This window comes from Clarias gariepinus, chromosome 9 (assembly GCF_024256425.1).
Source record: "Clarias gariepinus isolate MV-2021 ecotype Netherlands chromosome 9, CGAR_prim_01v2, whole genome shotgun sequence".
NCBI classification, from domain to species: Eukaryota; Metazoa; Chordata; class Actinopteri; order Siluriformes; family Clariidae; genus Clarias; species Clarias gariepinus.
Window position 1 is genome coordinate 9,669,095 of NC_071108.1, and position 19,676 is coordinate 9,688,770.

At 37.2% G+C, this 19,676-nt stretch overlaps 2 protein-coding genes across 4 annotated transcripts in view; one reads left to right on the top strand and one right to left on the bottom strand.

Moving 5' to 3' along the window:
* Positions 1–973: 973 nt before the first annotated feature.
* lrrc47 (leucine rich repeat containing 47) lies at positions 974–11,967 on the bottom strand. Its single transcript, XM_053504701.1, has 7 exons — positions 11,253–11,967; positions 9,090–9,563; positions 8,812–8,928; positions 7,614–7,729; positions 6,365–6,467; positions 5,838–5,927; positions 974–2,183 (listed from the first exon to the last, which is right to left on the bottom strand). The coding sequence occupies exons 1-7, from the start codon at positions 11,832–11,834 to the stop codon at positions 1,968–1,970; spliced, it is 1,698 nt and encodes a 565-aa protein (XP_053360676.1). The 5' UTR covers positions 11,835–11,967; the 3' UTR covers positions 974–1,967.
* Positions 10,941–19,676, top strand: part of cep104 (centrosomal protein 104) — a 41,725-nt gene continuing 32,989 nt past the window's right edge. The window contains exons 1-7 of one of the 3 annotated variants that reach the window (XM_053504699.1): positions 10,941–11,039; positions 13,797–13,923; positions 14,495–14,662; positions 15,175–15,313; positions 16,390–16,452; positions 17,949–18,025; positions 18,186–18,357. In XM_053504699.1, the coding sequence (XP_053360674.1) occupies positions 13,811–13,923; positions 14,495–14,662; positions 15,175–15,313; positions 16,390–16,452; positions 17,949–18,025; positions 18,186–18,357 (732 nt within the window). In that variant the 5' untranslated portion in view covers positions 10,941–11,039; positions 13,797–13,810. Of the gene's footprint in view, positions 11,040–12,014; positions 12,159–13,796; positions 13,924–14,494; positions 14,663–15,174; positions 15,314–16,389; positions 16,453–17,948; positions 18,026–18,185; positions 18,358–19,676 lie in introns of those variants that run through there. The other 2 variants (XM_053504698.1, XM_053504700.1) reach the window with 2 other exon arrangements.

Below are 19,676 nucleotides of genomic sequence, written 5' to 3' on the forward strand. Positions count from 1 at the left end.
TTAATGTCCTCACACTTCTTGCACCGTTAGATGATACTCCTGCTTTCTTACCAATTTCTAAAGCATGCTGGCTTGATACGCAACTTTTCGCTTCACGTACCGAAGGTACTTTTGAACCACATATCGGAGGCAGCGAGTTGCTTGTGATAAGCGCATTTGTGCCGCCTTCTTTCGGTTTTTCTACCTGTGTGGGTTTCAACACCACCTGCCGAGGTTTCAGACAGAAATCTTGAGATCTGCGGCCTTCTTTCCCTGATAATCGTGGCGCTTCATTCAGTGTTGTGGGTGCAAACCGGTATGCAGAAGAGCTGCCCTCCGTTGTGGAGTCAAGCTGCTTAAAACGACCATCCTGGACTTCTAGATCGTCGTTAGTTCCATTCCAAGTCCATCTGGTCTTTCTGTCCCAGGCTTGCTTCCTTATTAGATGATTAGCTGCTTGAATGGTCCTCATACTGTAGCTTTCTTATATATTTATATAGTATATATTTATTTTAGCTTTAGAAAATCAAAAGGCTGTATGCGTTAGGTGGCATAATGAGAGACAAGGTCTTGTCTCGAGCTGCCTTCTCATGTTTTATATCTCTTGCCCTATCAGCTTCATGTATCTAGTCCTCCACCGGACATTTGATCTGTAACCCTATCCAGTGCTTTCACAGCAAGCCATGATTCACTCAACAGCAAAAAAAAAAACCCAGAGCTGATCAGTGATCCTCCTCTAATTTTAGCAAAGATTTGAATGTTTGTAAGGAAATGAGGTATACACCTCAACTATTTTGTGTCTCTTTGTGGATTTTTTAAGTTTATGTAATATGAACCGTAACAGGCCTTATGTAACCATTTGAAAAAAAAAAAATGAAAAAAAAAACACTAGTCTTCTGAAATAAACTTTAAGGCTTTGATCTGTTAGTCTGATTAATAAGCTTGCATTCTTAAAAAGATAAAACATCAAGTAAAAAAAGAAATTAACCAGAAATGGATTTCAAAACTGATTTATTTAGTTTTTATTAAGTGCTGTTTTAAGTGTTTTAAACATACTCAGAACTGTGTCTTTGTTCCATTTGTAACTCAAAGGGCATTGGATAAATCAAGTACACATGTTATTTAAAGGCCAAAAGAAAAATAATGTTTTTTTCACTTTAACGGATTAAATTCATAAATACAGTCAAGTTCAAAAGTTTGCAATGAGATGGATATTAGAAAAAATAAAAGGGTTCATACCAACTATGTTACAGTTCTCCAATGTTATATAAAAAAAAGTGGATTTCCTTTCCTAATCAGATAAAGATATTCTCTAATAACTTGAGCAGCTTTTGAATCCTCTAGTCATAACATAGGAAGCCTTGCACATTATTTAAGACATGCCCAATGTCCTTCAAATCATACTTAGAGAGACATGGAGGGTCATGATAATCCTTGCTCACTTTCAGTAAGCAAGGGTTATGAAAACACTTTAGTGTTGATGTGGGTACTAGTGGTTCTGGAGACTGTCCCACAAACAAGACTGGCATGGGACATCAGTCCACCGCAGACCATCATGCACACATTCTATTTATATTAGCAAATCCACCCGTGTTGTCGAAAGGTGGGGGAGAAACAGAAAACCCAGATGACAACCATGAGCATACATAGGAACCATGTTTAGAAACTTTACACAGTGAGTAACTTGAGCCCAGGATCAAATATTGGACCATGAAGCTGTGAACCAGCCATGCTGTGCCACCATTCCAGTCTCATCTTATTTGGATCTTTCTTGTTCGATATTGGAACAACAGTCATAAAATCAAGAATTTTTTTTCTCCCACCCAGAAACTATGGAGATGCAAACTTTTGCATATGACTATAATTATTGTTTAAAAACCGAGTATGAAACTTACTGACAGTTTACAGTGTTGTATATAATGATAACCATTATTTAATATTATTTAATATTATTTAATAACTATTGAAGGCTTGTCTGTTGAAGCTGGTTACCGGATGATGGTTAGGTGGCTGACGTCAGAGGTTAGGTCAGTTTTGGACGGGTACAAGACTTTCAGATTGCCCTCTATGTCCACCACCTTCACCTGCACCACACTCAACTCAGCTGTGGCCAACCCGTCTGTGGCGGGGTTAGAGGCAGATTCATCATCTGAACAGGTCTCCTCTCTGTTGTCGAAGGTAAACTTATTCAGCTCTGCCATTTTCTTGAAGACAAACAGAAAGAAAAGTTAGGAAAAAATAAGTTTGATGGAAACTAGAAATGACTGAATGCCACAAAAGTCACAATCTTTATTACAGTAGTTCTATTAGAAACTCCTACTAATCATTGTTAAAATAAGAAACAGAGCCAATCTAACCTATTCAAATTATTTTACAGCGTGAAAAATAAGTATTTATCATAAGTATTTTTATATAAGTATTTTTAAGCATGACAATGATCCCAAAGACACCGCCCAGGCAACGAAGCAGTGGCTTCGTAAGAAGCATTTAAAGGTCCTGGAGTGGCCTAGCCAGTCATAGAAAATCTTTGGAGGGAGTTGAAAGTTTTTTTTTTTTTAAAACATCAACAGGAATGGGCCAAAATACCAGCAACAGTGTGTGAAAGACTTACAGAAAACATTTAACCTCTGTCATTGCCAACAAAGGGTAACAAAGTATTGGGATGAAATTTTGTTATTGACCAAATACTTATTTTTTTCACTGAATTTATTCTCTTATTTTGTCTCTTATAGTTGAGGTATACCTATGATGAAAATTACAGGCCTCTCTCATCTTTTTAAGTGGGAGAACTTGCACAATTGGTGGCTTACTAAATACTTTTTTGCCCTGCTGTGTGTGTGTGTGTGTGTGTGTATATATAAGCTCTGCATATATTTGCATTTGATACATTTCACAAAAGTATTTAAGCTTTGTTTTTTTTTATTCTTGACAATTTTCAATGCTTGTTAGATCTGTATGAATGCAATAATATGTTTTATATTATTTTGCATGTTTACAATATACACAAGTGTAGAAACGTTCATTATTCACAACATAGGGATCACATTTTGCCAGCAATTAAATATTCAGCAGGAACGCGATGATGCAGCAATGTAGGACAAACGCTTCTGTTTCCGTCAGAGCAGAAATCTCATGGCTCCTACGCAAACCAAATGCTGAGTTCATCCATTTTTGTTAAAAGAAAATGACCAGAAATCAGGTTTAAATGTTGGGTTTTTCTGACATTGTGTCATGAAAAAGTCTCTATGTTCATCCTCTGCCATATGTCTATAATACATGCCCCTCATTCCTTATGGTATGGTAATACTTCCTATGGCTCAACAAACACTTTTGACCCTCTGGCACATCTTACTGTGCTTCCCATCATGTCTGTCTGTCTCTGGGTCTTTCTGGTGCCCTCTTTTTGTTGTTCCCAGAACATACACACATACGGGATGTGAATGACACAGGACATCGGCCAAAAGCTTTAAATATGTTCTTTCAGTTGATAATAAAGAGAGATCATCAGACACAGTTTGCATACTATGGTATCTCTCCCAGCTGAAAATGCAAGTGTGACGCGTGGGAGGGAAACAACATTCTTTCTTTAATTTACTGTAAACATAAATGCTAAGAAGCAGTATGAGGATATACCACAGTGAAAAGAAGAACCGACTGTACATGTAGTACTGCAGCTTTTATGTGGAAAAACAATCATATAAACGTGGCTTTTTGAACGTTTCTCAAATAAAATATTATGCAAAAAAAAAAAAAAAAAAAAAAGCAAGCCTGAGCACATGAATGACAAACCACATCTGACAGATCTGTCAGCACCCCTGACACTGTACACCTGTTTATGTGTATTTGGGTGTGCGCAACTTCCTGTGTAAATGCACGTGAATGTTCCTGCTGCAGGAACATGCTTTCACGTGCACATAAGCACAGTAAGGCTTGGCCTTGCGAAGAGAACAAAAGCTGAAAACAGATCTATTAAGACAAATTATCCAAAGGGCCCTGTGCTTTTAATGCAGTTACACATGTCTCAGCATGTAGAGCTCACCGACACTGGTCTTATTCACTACAATGGGAAATATATGTGTTTAAAACATCAAAACATGTTTTAAGTCTTATAAACCTGACAGATGTTGCTTATAGCTAACATTTCCCAACATCTGTAGAATTGAAATCACTACAAATACACTCCACGTTTGTTCTTATACAAACACACACACACACACACACACACACACACACACACACACACACACACACACACAGAGTGGTCTATTGGTAATAATTGTTTCAGAATTTTGTTTATGAGGTTAATAAATGCTTGTTTTACATCTACCACTCTTCTATTACAGTATCTATTGATTTGTTCACCACAAGAGGGCGCACTTGCAGTTCAGGCAGTGCGCAGTACGGGTCCTTGTTTTTTTTTTTTTTTTGCAGTTACAATTTTAAGTGAGACAAAGACATTATTATTTATTTATTATTTTCTTATTTTGCTTCATTTACTTGTCTAATTTATCAGGACTGCCATGATACCATGATATAGTAAATTATTATTATTTTTTTTATTTATAACTTAGAAAAACAAGGGGGGCTTTGGTGGCTCAGTAGTGGGTTTCACGCCTGTCATGCGGAAGGCCTGGGTTAGATTCTCAGCCAATACCTAAACCTTACCCACTGGATGCAGTGCCAGTCCCAAACCCTGATGAAAATGGGAAGGTTGCATTAGCAAGGGCCAAGTTGTTGTGTGGATTAAAACCTCTGCCAAGTTGTTGTGTGGATTAGATGGTCCGCTGTGGCAACCCCATAACAAGTGCAGCCAAAAAACGAACAAAAACAACTTAGAAAAACAAAGGCCCTTGCACACTATGACATCTAACCTATGAGACTTCAAAGCATCATGGACATCATTGCAAGGCTATGATGTCATAGTACTGATGTTATAGGGCATGGGCTATAATGATAATAATAAGTTACCCCAATGCATGTTTTAATGTATTTATTTAAATTCTGTTTCATTGGTGCCTCAGTGGTAGGTTGAAAAAAAGAAACGGGAGGATTGAGTCAGGAAGGGCTGACAATTTGTGCCAAGTTGTTTTGTGGATCAAATGGTCCGCTGTGGCGACCCGACAGGAGCAGCCAAAAGACTAACAACAACAGTGTCAACAAAGGTATCCGTCATAAAACCTGTGCCAAAGTTGTGTGCCGGGAGCAGCCAAAAGGCTAACAACTCTTAATTCCTCTGTTTCAATCTGTCCAATGTGTACCTTTTAAGCCATGGAAAATGATTTTCAATATTTATCTGAATTGAGAAAGCAATTGACCAGCATTCAAGCAAGTGAAAGGCATTAAATTGATTTTATTTATGTATGAGCATTCGATATTAACTAGCAGCTATATACAGCTTGTTTACCCTGACTGCAATGCAACTGGATGCCAATATTAGCTTAATTAGCCTTACTAGCCTTACATGCTTAACTAGGCACTTGTTAAGCATGTAAGGAGAGGGGGTTATACAGTCTTATGCAAAAGTTTAGACGCCCCTTGAAAAATATTTTTTTATTGAAAAGATGTTAACACAGTCTGTCTGTGCACAGTTTTATTTAATTATTAGTTGTAGTGTATTTAGGGTGTTCAACTATCAGCAAAAAAATGTGAAATATGCAACCTTAATAATAACTGTTCATAAAATGCATTCCCAGCTACAAACCTACTACACATCAGTACTGTTTAGACTACAGAGCAAGTGAATTCTGTACGATCATGCAAAATAACAAAAAATAAATAAATCTGATGGAGGACGCAGCATCATCACTCATCAGTTCCTGTAAATGCAGCATTTAAAATACAGTCTGTGTGATTCTTACTATAATTAGTGCGTCCATGACGTCCTTACAGGTTTGTAAACTCGTAGAGCTTGTGACCTCGAGGAAAAGCTCTTGTGTGGTCTTTTTGATCTGGGCAGAGGGGAAAATACAAGGTCATTTTAATTAAAAATATAATTAATAAAATAATAAGTCATCATAAGAAAAATCAGGTCTTTTTAGCTAAATCCCTGCCGGGTGAATCTGATCTGCCTTATATCAACTCATACAATGGAAATAATATAATTGTGTAGCAAAGTATTCATTAAGATTACAATAAACTGCAGCTGGTTTGTGGATTGCTACAGAAATACCACACATTTGCTTTGTATAAGGAGAAGTGAAACCCCCAAAATAGAAGTTCTATTAACTGCAACATTAAGAAAGTCATTAAAAGAGAAATCAGCTACATCAGAAACTCAAGCTTATTTTACACCACGTCATCACATTGACATTAACTAACTGCCCTAGATGTAGTCTCACATGCCCTGCAACATCAGAGCTATAATTACCAAATTACAGCAGCTTACCTTTGTTCTATCACTATTTGTAATAGGAGGGAACGAGATCACATGATCATCAGCGTCAATCAGGCACGGGTAATGATCTTTCCCATTCAGCAGCTGAAGGTACCTGAGACAATGTTGATGAAAATGAACACTTAAGTCTGTAATATTAGTTATTTTTATAATTTTGCTTTACAATCAGTTTAACCATTTTATCACATTTTCTACCCCAAATGCATTTAAAAATTTTTATTGCCAAGCTTAAGTGTAAGTGTACCAAATACAGTACTGTGTATACTCATTTTCTCATATTAAATTTATTTAAATATACACAATTTATTTTTAATAATTGAGAACAAATGTTTTACTTTGACAGACTGCAAAGTTTATTAAGACGTCATTTAAAAACTGGTTGTTTATGCAACAACCTTAGCAGCGACCACATTTTCCCTCTCGTCTATTCCAATCACTCAGCATTCAGCATCACCAGTATACAAATCATCCGTCATCATTTGATCCTGTTTCTCACTGGTTCATAGCTTAAGTTAGATGGTTATTTATGCTTAAATGATTTATAGCTCACTATGTGGCTTAACAAACCAGATCAGAACTGATCAGAATTGGTCTAGGACTAGACTGAAAATGAGAACCAAAAGAAATTGCCAAAGATGAGAGACGAAAAAGTCTTTATGAAGCCTGGGGAACTATTTCTCAATATTATACTGAAAAAATACAAGAAAGTCTGGGTCTTTGGAATCAAAATATGAGGATGCCTTAAGATTTTTGCCCAGTACTCTATAAATATTAAAATTCAATGTTCCATGAATTTAAAATCCAACTGAAACACAGCTGTTTTTCCATCTGCTAAAATAGTATCTGATTCATGAAACTGGTTATTCTACATACCTTTTTACCTCAGGTGTACAAGAGACATCTCCCTAATTCAATACAGTCTTATTGCTACATGTCTCTTCAAAAAGCAAGTCATCAACCAGGATAATACATGCGAAGCCACAGAGTAGTACCATGCTCTGTTTCTGATTGTGCAAACTCACCAACATGTTAAAGGCAAATGTCACTATGATTGATCTGGGAGTGCGAGAGAGCATGGCCAGTCTGCTACCTCGGCTTGTGGCTATGGATGACTGCATCATCAATTTATTATCTCAGAATGATAAAGCGAACATGTTACCTTTGCGCCAAGTTTTAAATGCGCCTCAATATAGACTCATTTGTGTATTAATACATTTTCTCTGACTGTTTAGTAGCTCACTTGTGAAGGCCTGACACATTCTGACGTTTCTTTTGCTTCCTCTGTTCATCTGCTTCTTGCTGGAGCATTCTTAGCAGGTCACCGGCCTTCATCTCCTTACGACCCAGAGGAACTATCTACAACCCCAAACAACACACAGAGAAAGAGGAGAAAAAATGCTGAAAAAAATTACAATAACCAAACGAGAGTGGTGTAGAAAACCACACAATACACAGGAGTAGGAGCAGTCATGTCTTTTAAAAAATGCCTTCCAGAATGTAAGCTAATTTTGGATCACTCAACACAGAGGGTAAAAGAGTGCTAACCTGTGATGGTATTAAAACGTTCTACACTGTGCAGAATAAAAGAAGCACTACAAAGCCTTCACTGTTGATGCTCATCACAAAAAGAGATGATGAAAAGACGTTCCACCCGAACAAAAGTGACCAACACAACAGCACAGGTCATTTATTATTAAGGCCGGGGACCGGGCCACTAATTAACTTGTGAATTGGAAACTTGACCGCACACCATTGATGAAAACGGCTTTACCAGATTGCATAAAATATGTATGCACCCTTTCAGCTGGGTTTAATAAATGCAGTGTGTGGCATCTGATTGGATTCTGGTGTGTTTATATCCAATCAGTTGTAACACAAACTGTTTTTTGTGTAAAAACAGTAAGTCAGAGTCTGTAATTTCACACTACTGAGATTCAGGTAAAAATGCTACGTTTACCAAGTGAAATTAAACTTCTCAGCATGCCAATTATTATACATACAGATGGGTGACAAATTAAAAGATAAACAATGTTAAGTGTCTTCGGACGTTGGACTTATCCTCGAAAGATAATCCTCAATACGGCATGGCATTGATTACACACGTCTCAGCAGCTTTACTGGTGCGAAGACTCCTACTCTTTCAAAAGAAATTTCCTCAGTGTTTTAAAAATGGAGTTTAAGCAAAGACGGCACTCCAAAATTGCCCAATTGGTGCTTAATACATCTTCCATTTGGTTATTGTAAAGGGCATAACATATGATAACCATTCGGTAAATACAGAAGACGTAGCCAACCTGGAAGAGACTACTATAACCATTAGGATATAAATGTTTTATCATCAGCTTCATCTTTGTTTCTTTTATACAGACTTGAAAATGATATATGCCAGAACATGCATTCACACACACTTAGATACACATCTCTTTTTCCACTCTTACCCTGAGAACATCAGGAGGTCTGGCATCATAGAGTAGAGGGGCTTTCAGTAAGCTCAGGTCATGAGTGGCGATAGTAGCTGTTGTCCTCTTACCACAAATGTCATCATGAAGTTTGGTCTAAAGAATACATTCAAAAGGAGATTTTAAAAAATATATAAATATAAACAAACCCTAAACAGCGATATTAAACTTCCAAATAAAGTCAGTAATCACTCCCTTTATTTAATCATATACAGGATGAGCCAATGTCTGTCAAAGTCTTTGTAATATTTCTTTACCTGAGCCGCTAAAAATCTCTTGAGTGCATTTCCTGGTTTCAGGTTCATCCCTTTAACGATGCAGCACACTATGTACGGTCGCACATCCTTCACCTGAGGAGAGACCTTCACCATTATGGCAGAGGAAGACTCAGATACATGCAGGATTTTAACAACCATTTTCTGCAACTCATCCACTGCATCTTCCTCATTTTTATCCTTTTTGCTGTGCTTAGCAGCACTTTTCTTTTTGGAGACATTCCGATTCCTGTCACTCTGCTCCGCACCATCTGCGTCCAGCTGCTTGCCCTTGCCTTTCCCTCGGCCTCCCACTCTAAGGTAGTCCAGGACTGACTTAGTTTGGCAACTGTTCACCATCTTCTCCAGCCTCTTGTCCTTCAGCTTGTTTCCTTTGAAGTTTATGTCCTTCAGTTTGGGGCAGTCCGCCAGCTCGAACGGGATCTCGGTGAGCTTGTTATTGGAAAGGTCCAACACCTGAGACAAGGGATCGATCAGTACTGTACGTTAATTAAGTTGGCTATTATACAACTTAACTCACATTAAATTAGGAGCCTAACTTCTAAAAGTTGCCATACATTTGCACTAATGCCCTGGTGGGAAATAGCCACTGATAGCCATGAAGGGGATTAGGTAAATAAAAAAATGTCTGAGGCATTTTTCTCCCCTCTCCTAAGTTAAAACAGTCGGAAACAGAGAGAGAGAGAGAGAGGGAATTAAGGAATGACAAAAGGAAGTAAAGGAAGGAATGAAATGAGAGAGGAAAGAAGGAAAGAATAGAATAGAAAAAAGGTTGAAGAATTCAAGGAAAAAGATTTAAAGAAGGAAGGGAAGAAGATGAAGGGTGAAAAAAAAGTAGTAGTTGCAGAGTAATGTTTTATGTTCCCACTGTGTGAGGAAGTAGACAGTTTTTGACTCTGTTTCCTCTCAAGGTTCCTTCCTTCTGTCAGAGTTTTATTCTTCACTCCTGAAGTGGGAATCTAAATCTACAAGGGTAAGTCAAAACTTATCCGCACTCTGGTTATATTAAAACTGCTTTTGCTTCAGCTATGCAGGTGTGTAACTGCGGTGCGGAAAAAAAAAGGACAGCCCACTTGTGATTTGCATAAAAGAAGAGCAGAATGCAGTGATTAATTTCTTTGTGGTCTGAGGGTGTAGCTGATGCAGAAACAACTTACAGAAGAGCAGAAGCAAAAGCACTCGGATATCTCCAAACAATTTTTAGACCAATACTCTATGGAAGTAGAGTTTAGGCTTCAGCTCTTGAATAATTCAATTTTATTTGTATACCACTTTTATCAATTGACATTGTCGCAAAGCAGCTTTACACAATCAAAAGAATATCAAAAGAATTATAAGCATATTGTAGCAAACACTGTTGATCTTGAATGTTGATCTTTTTTCCTAATAATGTTCCAATACTGGCCCTTGAGAATTTTTTTAAGTGTTCAAGCATCCTTCGTATAGTTCTGATCTTATGCCATCATTTTTCTTTCACCTGTTTGGTTCTCTGAAAGCAGCCCTTTGATGATCAAAATTAAATTCTGACAAAGATCTTAAGATGGCAGTGCATTTGTGGCTTGCAGCTCAGTCTAAAACATTTTCAATAAAGGAATATGAAAGCTTGTTGACAGATGAACAAAGTGTATTAAAAAACGAGGACATTACATTAAAAAAATAACGTATTAGCCTTTTTATCACAGTCAGATAACTACGGCCAGAGTGTGGATAGTTTTTGACTCTTTATCATACATCTGCAATAAACCACAAATGTTTCAGTGGAGTGAAATGATAGGGTATGATAGCTCAGCAGTTTTTACTTTTTTAGTTTTAGTTTTTAGATTGAGTTTGCATGTTCTCCCTGTGCTTGGTGTGTTTCCTTTGTTTTCCCTCCACAGTCCAAAGACACACATTGTTACCGGATTGGTGTTTATAAATTGCCGGGATAATTGGGTAAATTTAGTGTATAGAAAGAAATGAATGTATTGGTGTGGGTATGAACATGAAATTTCAGTAAATAAAAATTTTACATGGGAAAAATGACAAATGTTAACCTGCAAATGTTAACTAAGTCTACCAAGTTTTCAGGGGAGTTCTATAAAGCTGTGATCAATATGTATTTCATTAGAAAGCACTAGTATTAACTGAAACTGTGAACAAACAGACCTTAATAGCGGACAGGTTGTGGATCTCACTGGATAACTGCTCGATGGTGTTCTCTGATGCTATGATCGTGCTGAGCAGCTCGAGTTTAGAAGAGAACAGGTCTTCAGGAAGACACCCCAGCGCGTTTTTCCCCACGTTGATGCTGGACAGCTTGGTGCAGCGGCTTAACCCGTCCGGAAGAGCCTCGATGCGGTTACAGCTGACATTCAGCGTGGTCAGCTCGCTCAGGGAGCAGATCTCCTCAGGCAAAGCCTGCAGCTCGTTCACTGACAAGTCTAAGACTTTCAGAGATTTCAGCTCTCCGAAGCTTTTGGGCACGGATGAGATCTTGTTCCTGCAGAGGATGAGGCTCTGCAGATGAGACAGGTTTTTAATGCTGTCATGGATCTCACGCAGACTCGCGCACTGCCTAATTTCGAGATAATTAAGTAGGTTGAGTGAATAAAGTCTTGGATGAATTCCACCGCTTGTCTTAATCTTCTCATCGACTGCGGGGCCTTGAAGAACCAACTCTCGTCTGTTTTCTTTTTCTGCTTTTTCAATTTCTGGCCAAACACAATCAGCCGAGCTCGCTTCCGCCATGCTGCTGCCAAACAAACTCTGCACCGGAAGGAGTAACAAAGTGCTTCCGGTAGAGATGGGGGGGGGGGTAACTGGAAATTTCCATTTATTTTAAATACGAAGTGGTTGTTATTAGTAACACCTTCAGATAACTAATTCTATATAAACGTCATCATTATTAATAATAAATTCATAAATATAATACTACGTAAAGATATTTAGGGACAAATGATTCCAGAAGGATCGTAATAGGCGAACAATGCGCAAGCGCAGTCGCACACCTCCTGGTTGCCAAACAGTAGTTATGGAGATAACATGGGACTGACAATTTATCCTTGTATTTAGGTAAATATATTTAAATTCTTCTCTGTTCATTTGTATACCATATGTATTAAAGAAGTTATAGTTTGGCTTTTCGTAATGTGCATGTCATTCATACTCGTATAAGAGCGACTTACAGCTGACACTAGTTGCTGTGTTTTTAAGTCAGCTGTTTTTTTTTGCCTAAATAAGGAAAGACTTATCCAGTTACTACAGCATGTGATTAGCTTACAGTGCAAAAGGAGCAGGATACAGAATTATTAATAAACTTAAACTAAATGCCGGGGTTTACAGCTCGTTACTAACACAAACAATGTCTGACCAAAAATCAAAACACTAATCTAGTGTCTATACAATACAGACACACACGCAGGGCTTTAGAAAGAGTTAAGGGGATGGACACTACTTCACACTGCCAGGATATTTGTCTCTGTGATGATGACAGTAGTTTAAACAGTGCTCTGTTTATTATCTAGATATTTATTCATATTATTTTTTAATGGTTTATATGAGGTGGAATCATAAAGTTTAAAGACTGGTTTTGTAACAAGCCAACCGGTGGCAGCACAAGACTGTACGCACAGTCACAGAGAGCGCCAACCTTCATAAGTCAGTGTGCCAAAAGACATTGATTGTCCTGTGTACATCTGGAGCTGTGCAACTGGTGCTATTTTGACCATGGTCATCCCACGTCTGCTAATTTATCATGTACAGCAAGTTAGACCAATTTTATATATATATATATATATATATATATATATATATATATATATAATATTATACAACTGTTTGTGATAACAGACAAAATTACCACATTTTGATTCCAGGATGCTTCAGATTTATTACAGTAAATTACCATAGAGCCCTATGTGCTCAGTTTACTTCAAGTCACTTTACAGGTTTTTGATAGGTTTAGACCTGGGGTTTAAACTTTACTTGCCCATTATAAAATGTTGATCTGCCGAATGTAAATCTTCTTCTTCTGAAGCCATTCCTTTGTTGTGTCAAAAATTGATAGAAGGAATCATGAGAAGCTCCAATCTCCAATAAAAACTTATTCCCTGCCAAAGAGAAGCACCTCTATAGCCTATTGCTCTCAGTATTGTGCATCATTTTGGGTAAAGTGTTCTATACAGTATGTAATAATCTTTGGACTGCAGTTTTCCAAATGGTTTGTCGAAATATGGGCAGGACTGGATGTTTCATATGAAAGAGGTTCTGTCTAGACACAATATTGAATAGCTCAGACATGTGAAAAATCGACAGGGATCAATGATCTGATATGATTTGCTTTGTTTTCATGAATTAAACAGGCAAGTGTGGACATTTTATTTTCTCTAATCTGATGAGATGCAAGAACCTTGCGTAGCTTTTAATTTTTCACCAACAGATTTCATGAGGTTCTATTCTGTATGTCAATGGACTACTAAACCCTCCCGGGCTGTACTCTTACTGGATTTTCTCCCCTGATTGCTCATATGAACAGCATTTTTTCTCTGTGAAGGAAGAATTGGTCTTTATTATAAAAAAAAAGTCCAAGAAAGGGTCATGCATGAGGATCTCTCAAATTTTTATTACATATAACCTTGTTTATATGACTAAGATTAATGTTTGCTTTTCCCATACCTTCATCCTCACCTGGATCTGCCTTTTTGCTAACAGAATGCAAGAGCGGGATGCCACGTAAAATAGGATTCACTGTCATCAGCTGGTCTGGTCATGAGGAGAATTACAGTGCCAAAGAGCTGATGGTTCATGCTCCTACCGTCAATGGATGGAGGTCTGCCAGGTAAATAACAATAAAGAAAAGAGGGTAATTATTAACATGTCGCAATTAAAGGTTAATGAAACAATATATGACAATGTATACAATGTATGACAATCAGGCTACGCAGACATTTTATTTTTGCCATTTAGGCAAACCTGCAAGATCTCTTCTTTATTTAGTAGACACTGCTTTAAGCAACAATCTCATATAGTTTATAGCGTGAGATTGCATTAACTTTTTTTTTCAGTCTAGTGTCTACATATATCCTGAAAAAACTTGTTGTTGCTCACTGTTTTAAAGTTTTACAAATATTGCCAATTACAAAAGCCAGTTAAATTGCAAGATTCTGAAGTTTGTGGCCAGAAAAGTGTACAAATAATACATATTATACTCTCTGTGATCCTGTAAATAAAGAATCTGAAAATGCAGTCATAGTTTTATAAATGATTTCTAACTGCTGTTGTGTTTTCACGCAAACTGCAGACAGCTTTTCTCCTTTTAGACATGAACTGTGTTTAATCCAGGTCTGTATGAGTTATTTCAGTCCTGCTCATTTTCCTAACACACAAATTAATCATGCTGTTGCGTGTAGGTTCTGTTCATTTCCACAGGAGATCACAGTACATATGGTGGAACGATGTCGCATCAGAAAGCTGCAGCTGCTGGCTCATCAGTACATGATCTCTGCGAAGGTGGAGTTTCACATCGGGGACAGTGAGACGACTTCTCCTCAATGCCTTCAGCAGTTTCGCAGGCTTGGGTTAGTTTACATTACCCTGTTGCAACCCATACACTAGATGAGTCGTTTTGATTATTTTGACTAGACTACTGTTTTAAGCAGCTAGGGATTGCAACTTATAGACTTTTTAAGAATACATGCAAGATGTAGATACACAAATCAGCCATATTATTACAATGCAAAACAGTAAGCCCAATATTGTGTATGTTCCCCTTGTGCCACTTGGGTGGCTCTGGCCCCTTGGGGCATGACCCCACAAGACATCTGGCAGTATGTTGTATTGGTATGATGTCTGTAAGGACCCTTTGGATGCTGTGAGTTATGGGGTGGGCGCTCCCTCAGGCATAAATGAGCTTTGGGTGCCCATGATCTTGTCACCAGTTCACTGCGATGTAATTGATGATCAATATTATTGTGTTAATGTTATGTGGATGACTGGTGTACATTGTGGTATGTTTTTCTCTATCAATTATTTAGATAATCTGTGTAAAATGAATGATCTGATGCATTCCTTAATCCTCTGTATGATGCAGGTACGTGTCACTCTCTACTAATGAGAAGACGGGTTTCAGAGCACGAGAACTGAAGTCAGTGCATGTAGATGCTGTCGGGACATATCTGAAACTCACCTTTTACAAAAACCATGTCAATCAATATAACACCTATAATCAGGTAAACCGTATCCATAGAAAATTAGAACTGATTTTTTTTTTATTTTATTTTACTGAAGTACAGTAGATTGGAGGTTTTTGGAGACATCTCTAGTTATTGCAAGTGGCTTGTACGAGATATTTATAATATCAGTTTGGCTCTCGACCTCTCTCCTGGATGAATTAATCTGGCAATTAAAGCTTACAGAATCTTTTTAAGTGTATTGCAATTGCGTTGCTGTAAGTACGCCATATATCTTTAAATTTTAAAAAATATCAAAAGCACATCAAATTATATAACAGTTAGCAGACATATTATTAGGCAATTAGCAGACAATTAGCAGGCAAAAAGTACCTCAGATTACAGTGTAAATCTGTGATATATGTCATATAAAAATACAATATTTATAGACTTTATATATATATATATATATATATATATATATATACACTACCGTTCAAAAGTTTTAGAACACTTAGAAATTTATTTTTTTTTTTTTTTGGTTAGTGATTTATTTTCTACATTCTACAACAATACTGGGGATTTCAAAACTATAAAGTAACACATATGGAATTAGGTAATTATGTAACAACAAGAAAAACAACAGTTAGTTGTTATTTTAAGACACAGAGGTCAGCCTTTCTTTAATAGTTCTTGCAAGAACAGTATTGTTAAGTGCATTTGCAAAATTCGTCAAGCACCATAATGAAATTGGCTCTCATAAAGACCCCATCCCAGGAGGGCGAGACCAAAACCTACCTCTGCCGCAGACGAGAAGTTCATTTAGAACAGTTCATTTAGTTATCAGCCTAAAAAATGACCAATTTAACAGCACCTCAGATTAGAGGCGTTATGAAGTCTTTACAGAGGATAAGTAGCAGAAACATCTCAATATCAACTGTTCAGAGGAGATTAATGCATTTTTGGACGCCTTTAGCATTCCTTTACAATGTAGAAAGAAATTAAAATCAGGAACCATCATGGAGTTAGAAAGTGTTCTAAAACTTTTGAACGGTAGTGTATATATATATATATATAAATATATAGTACAAATTGTTTCTCTCTCTTGATTTATTTTTTTCCTACTCTATTTCCAGGTCGCGTTGGTGGCTATAAATATATTAGGTGACCCAGTGGACTGCAGTGATAGCAGCCCAATAGTAAGTGAAATTATACAATGTTTGTTGTTAGATATGAGATGCAACTCCCTGCCACCAGGTGGGGTATTTTCCTAAAGAATATAAGTAAATTCCAAAATGTCTTATATGCACACATTACATAAATTGAGATGTAGGTGATATTCATATGGGTGGCATTTAAGGTAAAAAGCAATTATGCATCTGGTCCACCATATGCCACCAGTACAGCTTTTAGTGTGTCTTGGTACAGCTTCTACAAGGCTGTAGAATTAATCTGAGTGAACCCAAGAATTATCATTTACAGAATACTAAAGTGTCCACCTGACTTAACATGAAACCAGATGAAACTGCTTAATGAAGAGTTTATCTGGCTTTTTATTTTACATTTGGGCATTTGACAGACGCTCTTATACAGAGCAACTTACTTTTTTGTTTTTCCTCATTACACATCTGAGCAGGTGAGGGTTAAGGGCCTTGCTCAAGGGCCCAACAGTGGCAACTTGGTGGTTGTGGGGTTTGAACCTGGGATCTTATGAACCGTAGTCCAATGCCTTAACCACTGAGCTACCCCTGGCCTCACACGTCTTATTATTATTTTCACTACTTATCTCTCTTCTTCTCGTCCTATTACTATTTTTCTGAGTGGAAATCACCAGGGGCCACCCAATACAATATTATGACTATACCTAAGTGCTGATTGCCACTCAGTTAGTATCACAATTTTATAAATTTCAAAATTTTATATGAATTTTGTTTTAAAATTCTAAACCAACTATACACACTGTACTCTGTGCTTCCAGTTTAAATTGCATCACTTGTAGGATTATCAAGGACCGGAAACATTTTGCCGTCTTGAATGCAAATGTATCTAAAAAAAAAAAAAAAAAATCTATTTTGGAGTCTGTGTGGTGATATATCAACTGCCACATCAAGATACAAGATACAACTGCCACATCAAGATACAGAGAATCAAGATACAGCACTGAATTTTTTTTACACATTCTTATTTAAAAATGTAATAAAAAATTAAACACACTTTTCTTGGCTAAAGATTTATGCCTGTAGATGCATTTCCAGTAGCAAGATGTGAACAGACAAAGCTGTAGGATGGTATTGGTTATAAATTAAGATAAATATAATACCCCATTTTAACCATGCAGATATGAGTAAAATATGATGTAATAAAGGCAAAGAAAATCCTGAGATAAAATAACATAGTAAATGTTCATTGCATTTTGCATAATACTCTATTAAATGCTTAAAAATGCTAAAATGCCAGCTCATCAGATAAAACATTTTGCTTATGCTAAAGTGTATGGCTAAGGGTTGATATGGATTAAGTAACTATGGAGTGACCAGGCAGATGTGCTCAGGTTAATATTAAAATGAGGTGTCTTGCTAGGTAATGGCTATTCTCCAATTGTTGTTTCTTAACACTACTCATCTATTCATTAACCATAATCTATACCTGTATATACTGTATTTTTTTTTCTTATGTTTCTTATGTTTTCCTCCAGCCAAGCAGAGATCAGTTGATTAATCAGTACATTAGCAGCACACAGCACAGCTCATCACTGGATGGCTCCTATGCAGGGTAAGCTTTTGTATTCATTCCCTTTTTCAATTATGCTGACTCTGGTTAATGGATTAACTTGGATTGGACATACAATGATGCGTTCATTTTAAAACCAAAAAAACTACACATTTTTAGTTATAATACTCTTAATCCTCAGTGGCATTTTTTGCATCTGCAGGTATAAGCTTGAGTCTGTCTCGCCACTGGATGACTTGGCGTTTGACATGTATCAGGATCCTGAGGTTGCCCATATCATCCGCCTGCTGGATGATAAGAAACAAGAAATGGTCAGATTAGAGAAATACCATATGGCAAAAAAGCTCAAACAAGCAATAGCAGATCTACAAAAGGTAATTTTTTTTTCTTGATTCATAATAAACAATCAAGACCTGACATGCTTATTATGTTTAATAACAGGGGGACAGGGGTAGCTCAGTGGTTAAGGCATTGGACTACGGTTCGAAAGATCCCAGGTTCAAACCCCACAACCACCAAGTTGCCACTGTTGGGCCCTTGAGCAAGGCCCTTAACCCTCAAATGCTCAGATGTGTAATGAGATAAAAATGTAAGTCGCTCTGGATAAGAGCGTCTGCTAAATGCCTAAATGTAAATGTAATGTTTCCGTCTCACAAGTATCTCATCAACAAGTCAGCTGAGAAGTTGTGAAACAGTTTTCACAAAGTGCAACTTCCTTTGCAAACACATACTTTAGATGAATGCTATTACACACAGTCATCTCATCCCCAATATGTTATACATGTATATTAATTTTATTTCACTTATTTGAAAAAATTTATGACGCCTTGTTTGATGATGAAAATTTCTCTTGTTTCCTTTGGAGTTTGTCAAACTGAAGTTAGTAATGATATTAACTATCTGTATTTTGGATGGAAAATCTCCTGAATTTTCAGTTCCTTATAAGATAAACATGCATATTTCATTTCCACATTCTAAAATTAGCTGTTTTTTTTTTTTTTTTTTACATAGATACCCCTTTATAGCTCATTTCCATAAGATAACCTTCATTAGTAGGTTCTTCTTCATATGTGTGCTTGTGGTTAACTTTAAATAAAGATACATAGCTCAGCATCCAACCTGGATGGGAATTAGATTAACCTAATCTGCATGTCTTCGGACTGTGGGAGGAAACCAGAGTACCCAAAAGAAACCCATCAAGCACAGGGAGAAAATACAAACTCCACTCACACAGACCCGAAGCGGGAATCAAACCTTGACCTTGGAGGTGCAAAACCACAGTGGTAACCACTACGCTACTGTGCCATCTGGGATTAATTCATTACTCCTACTCACTCACTCATCGTCATTACTGCTTCATTCTGTATTCACGGTCACGGGGGCCTGAAGCCTATCCCAGGACACTTAGGGCACGACGCGGGGTACACCCTGAACAGGGGGCCAATCCATCGCAAAACCACAGTGGCAATTCCAGAAAACCCAGTAACAAAGGTTCAGAGTTAACTTGGATTTAATTAAAGTTTAGGTATTACTTGTGCTGTATATAAATAAGCCAGGCAGTATTAAGGCTATTATTTAATAATATAAGTGTGTAATTCCATGGCATGACTACATGACTGTAGTTCGTTGACATTCATGGTGTATCATAGTGTTTTACAGCCTCCTTAGGAAGTTGGTACAGCTGCCGTTTAAT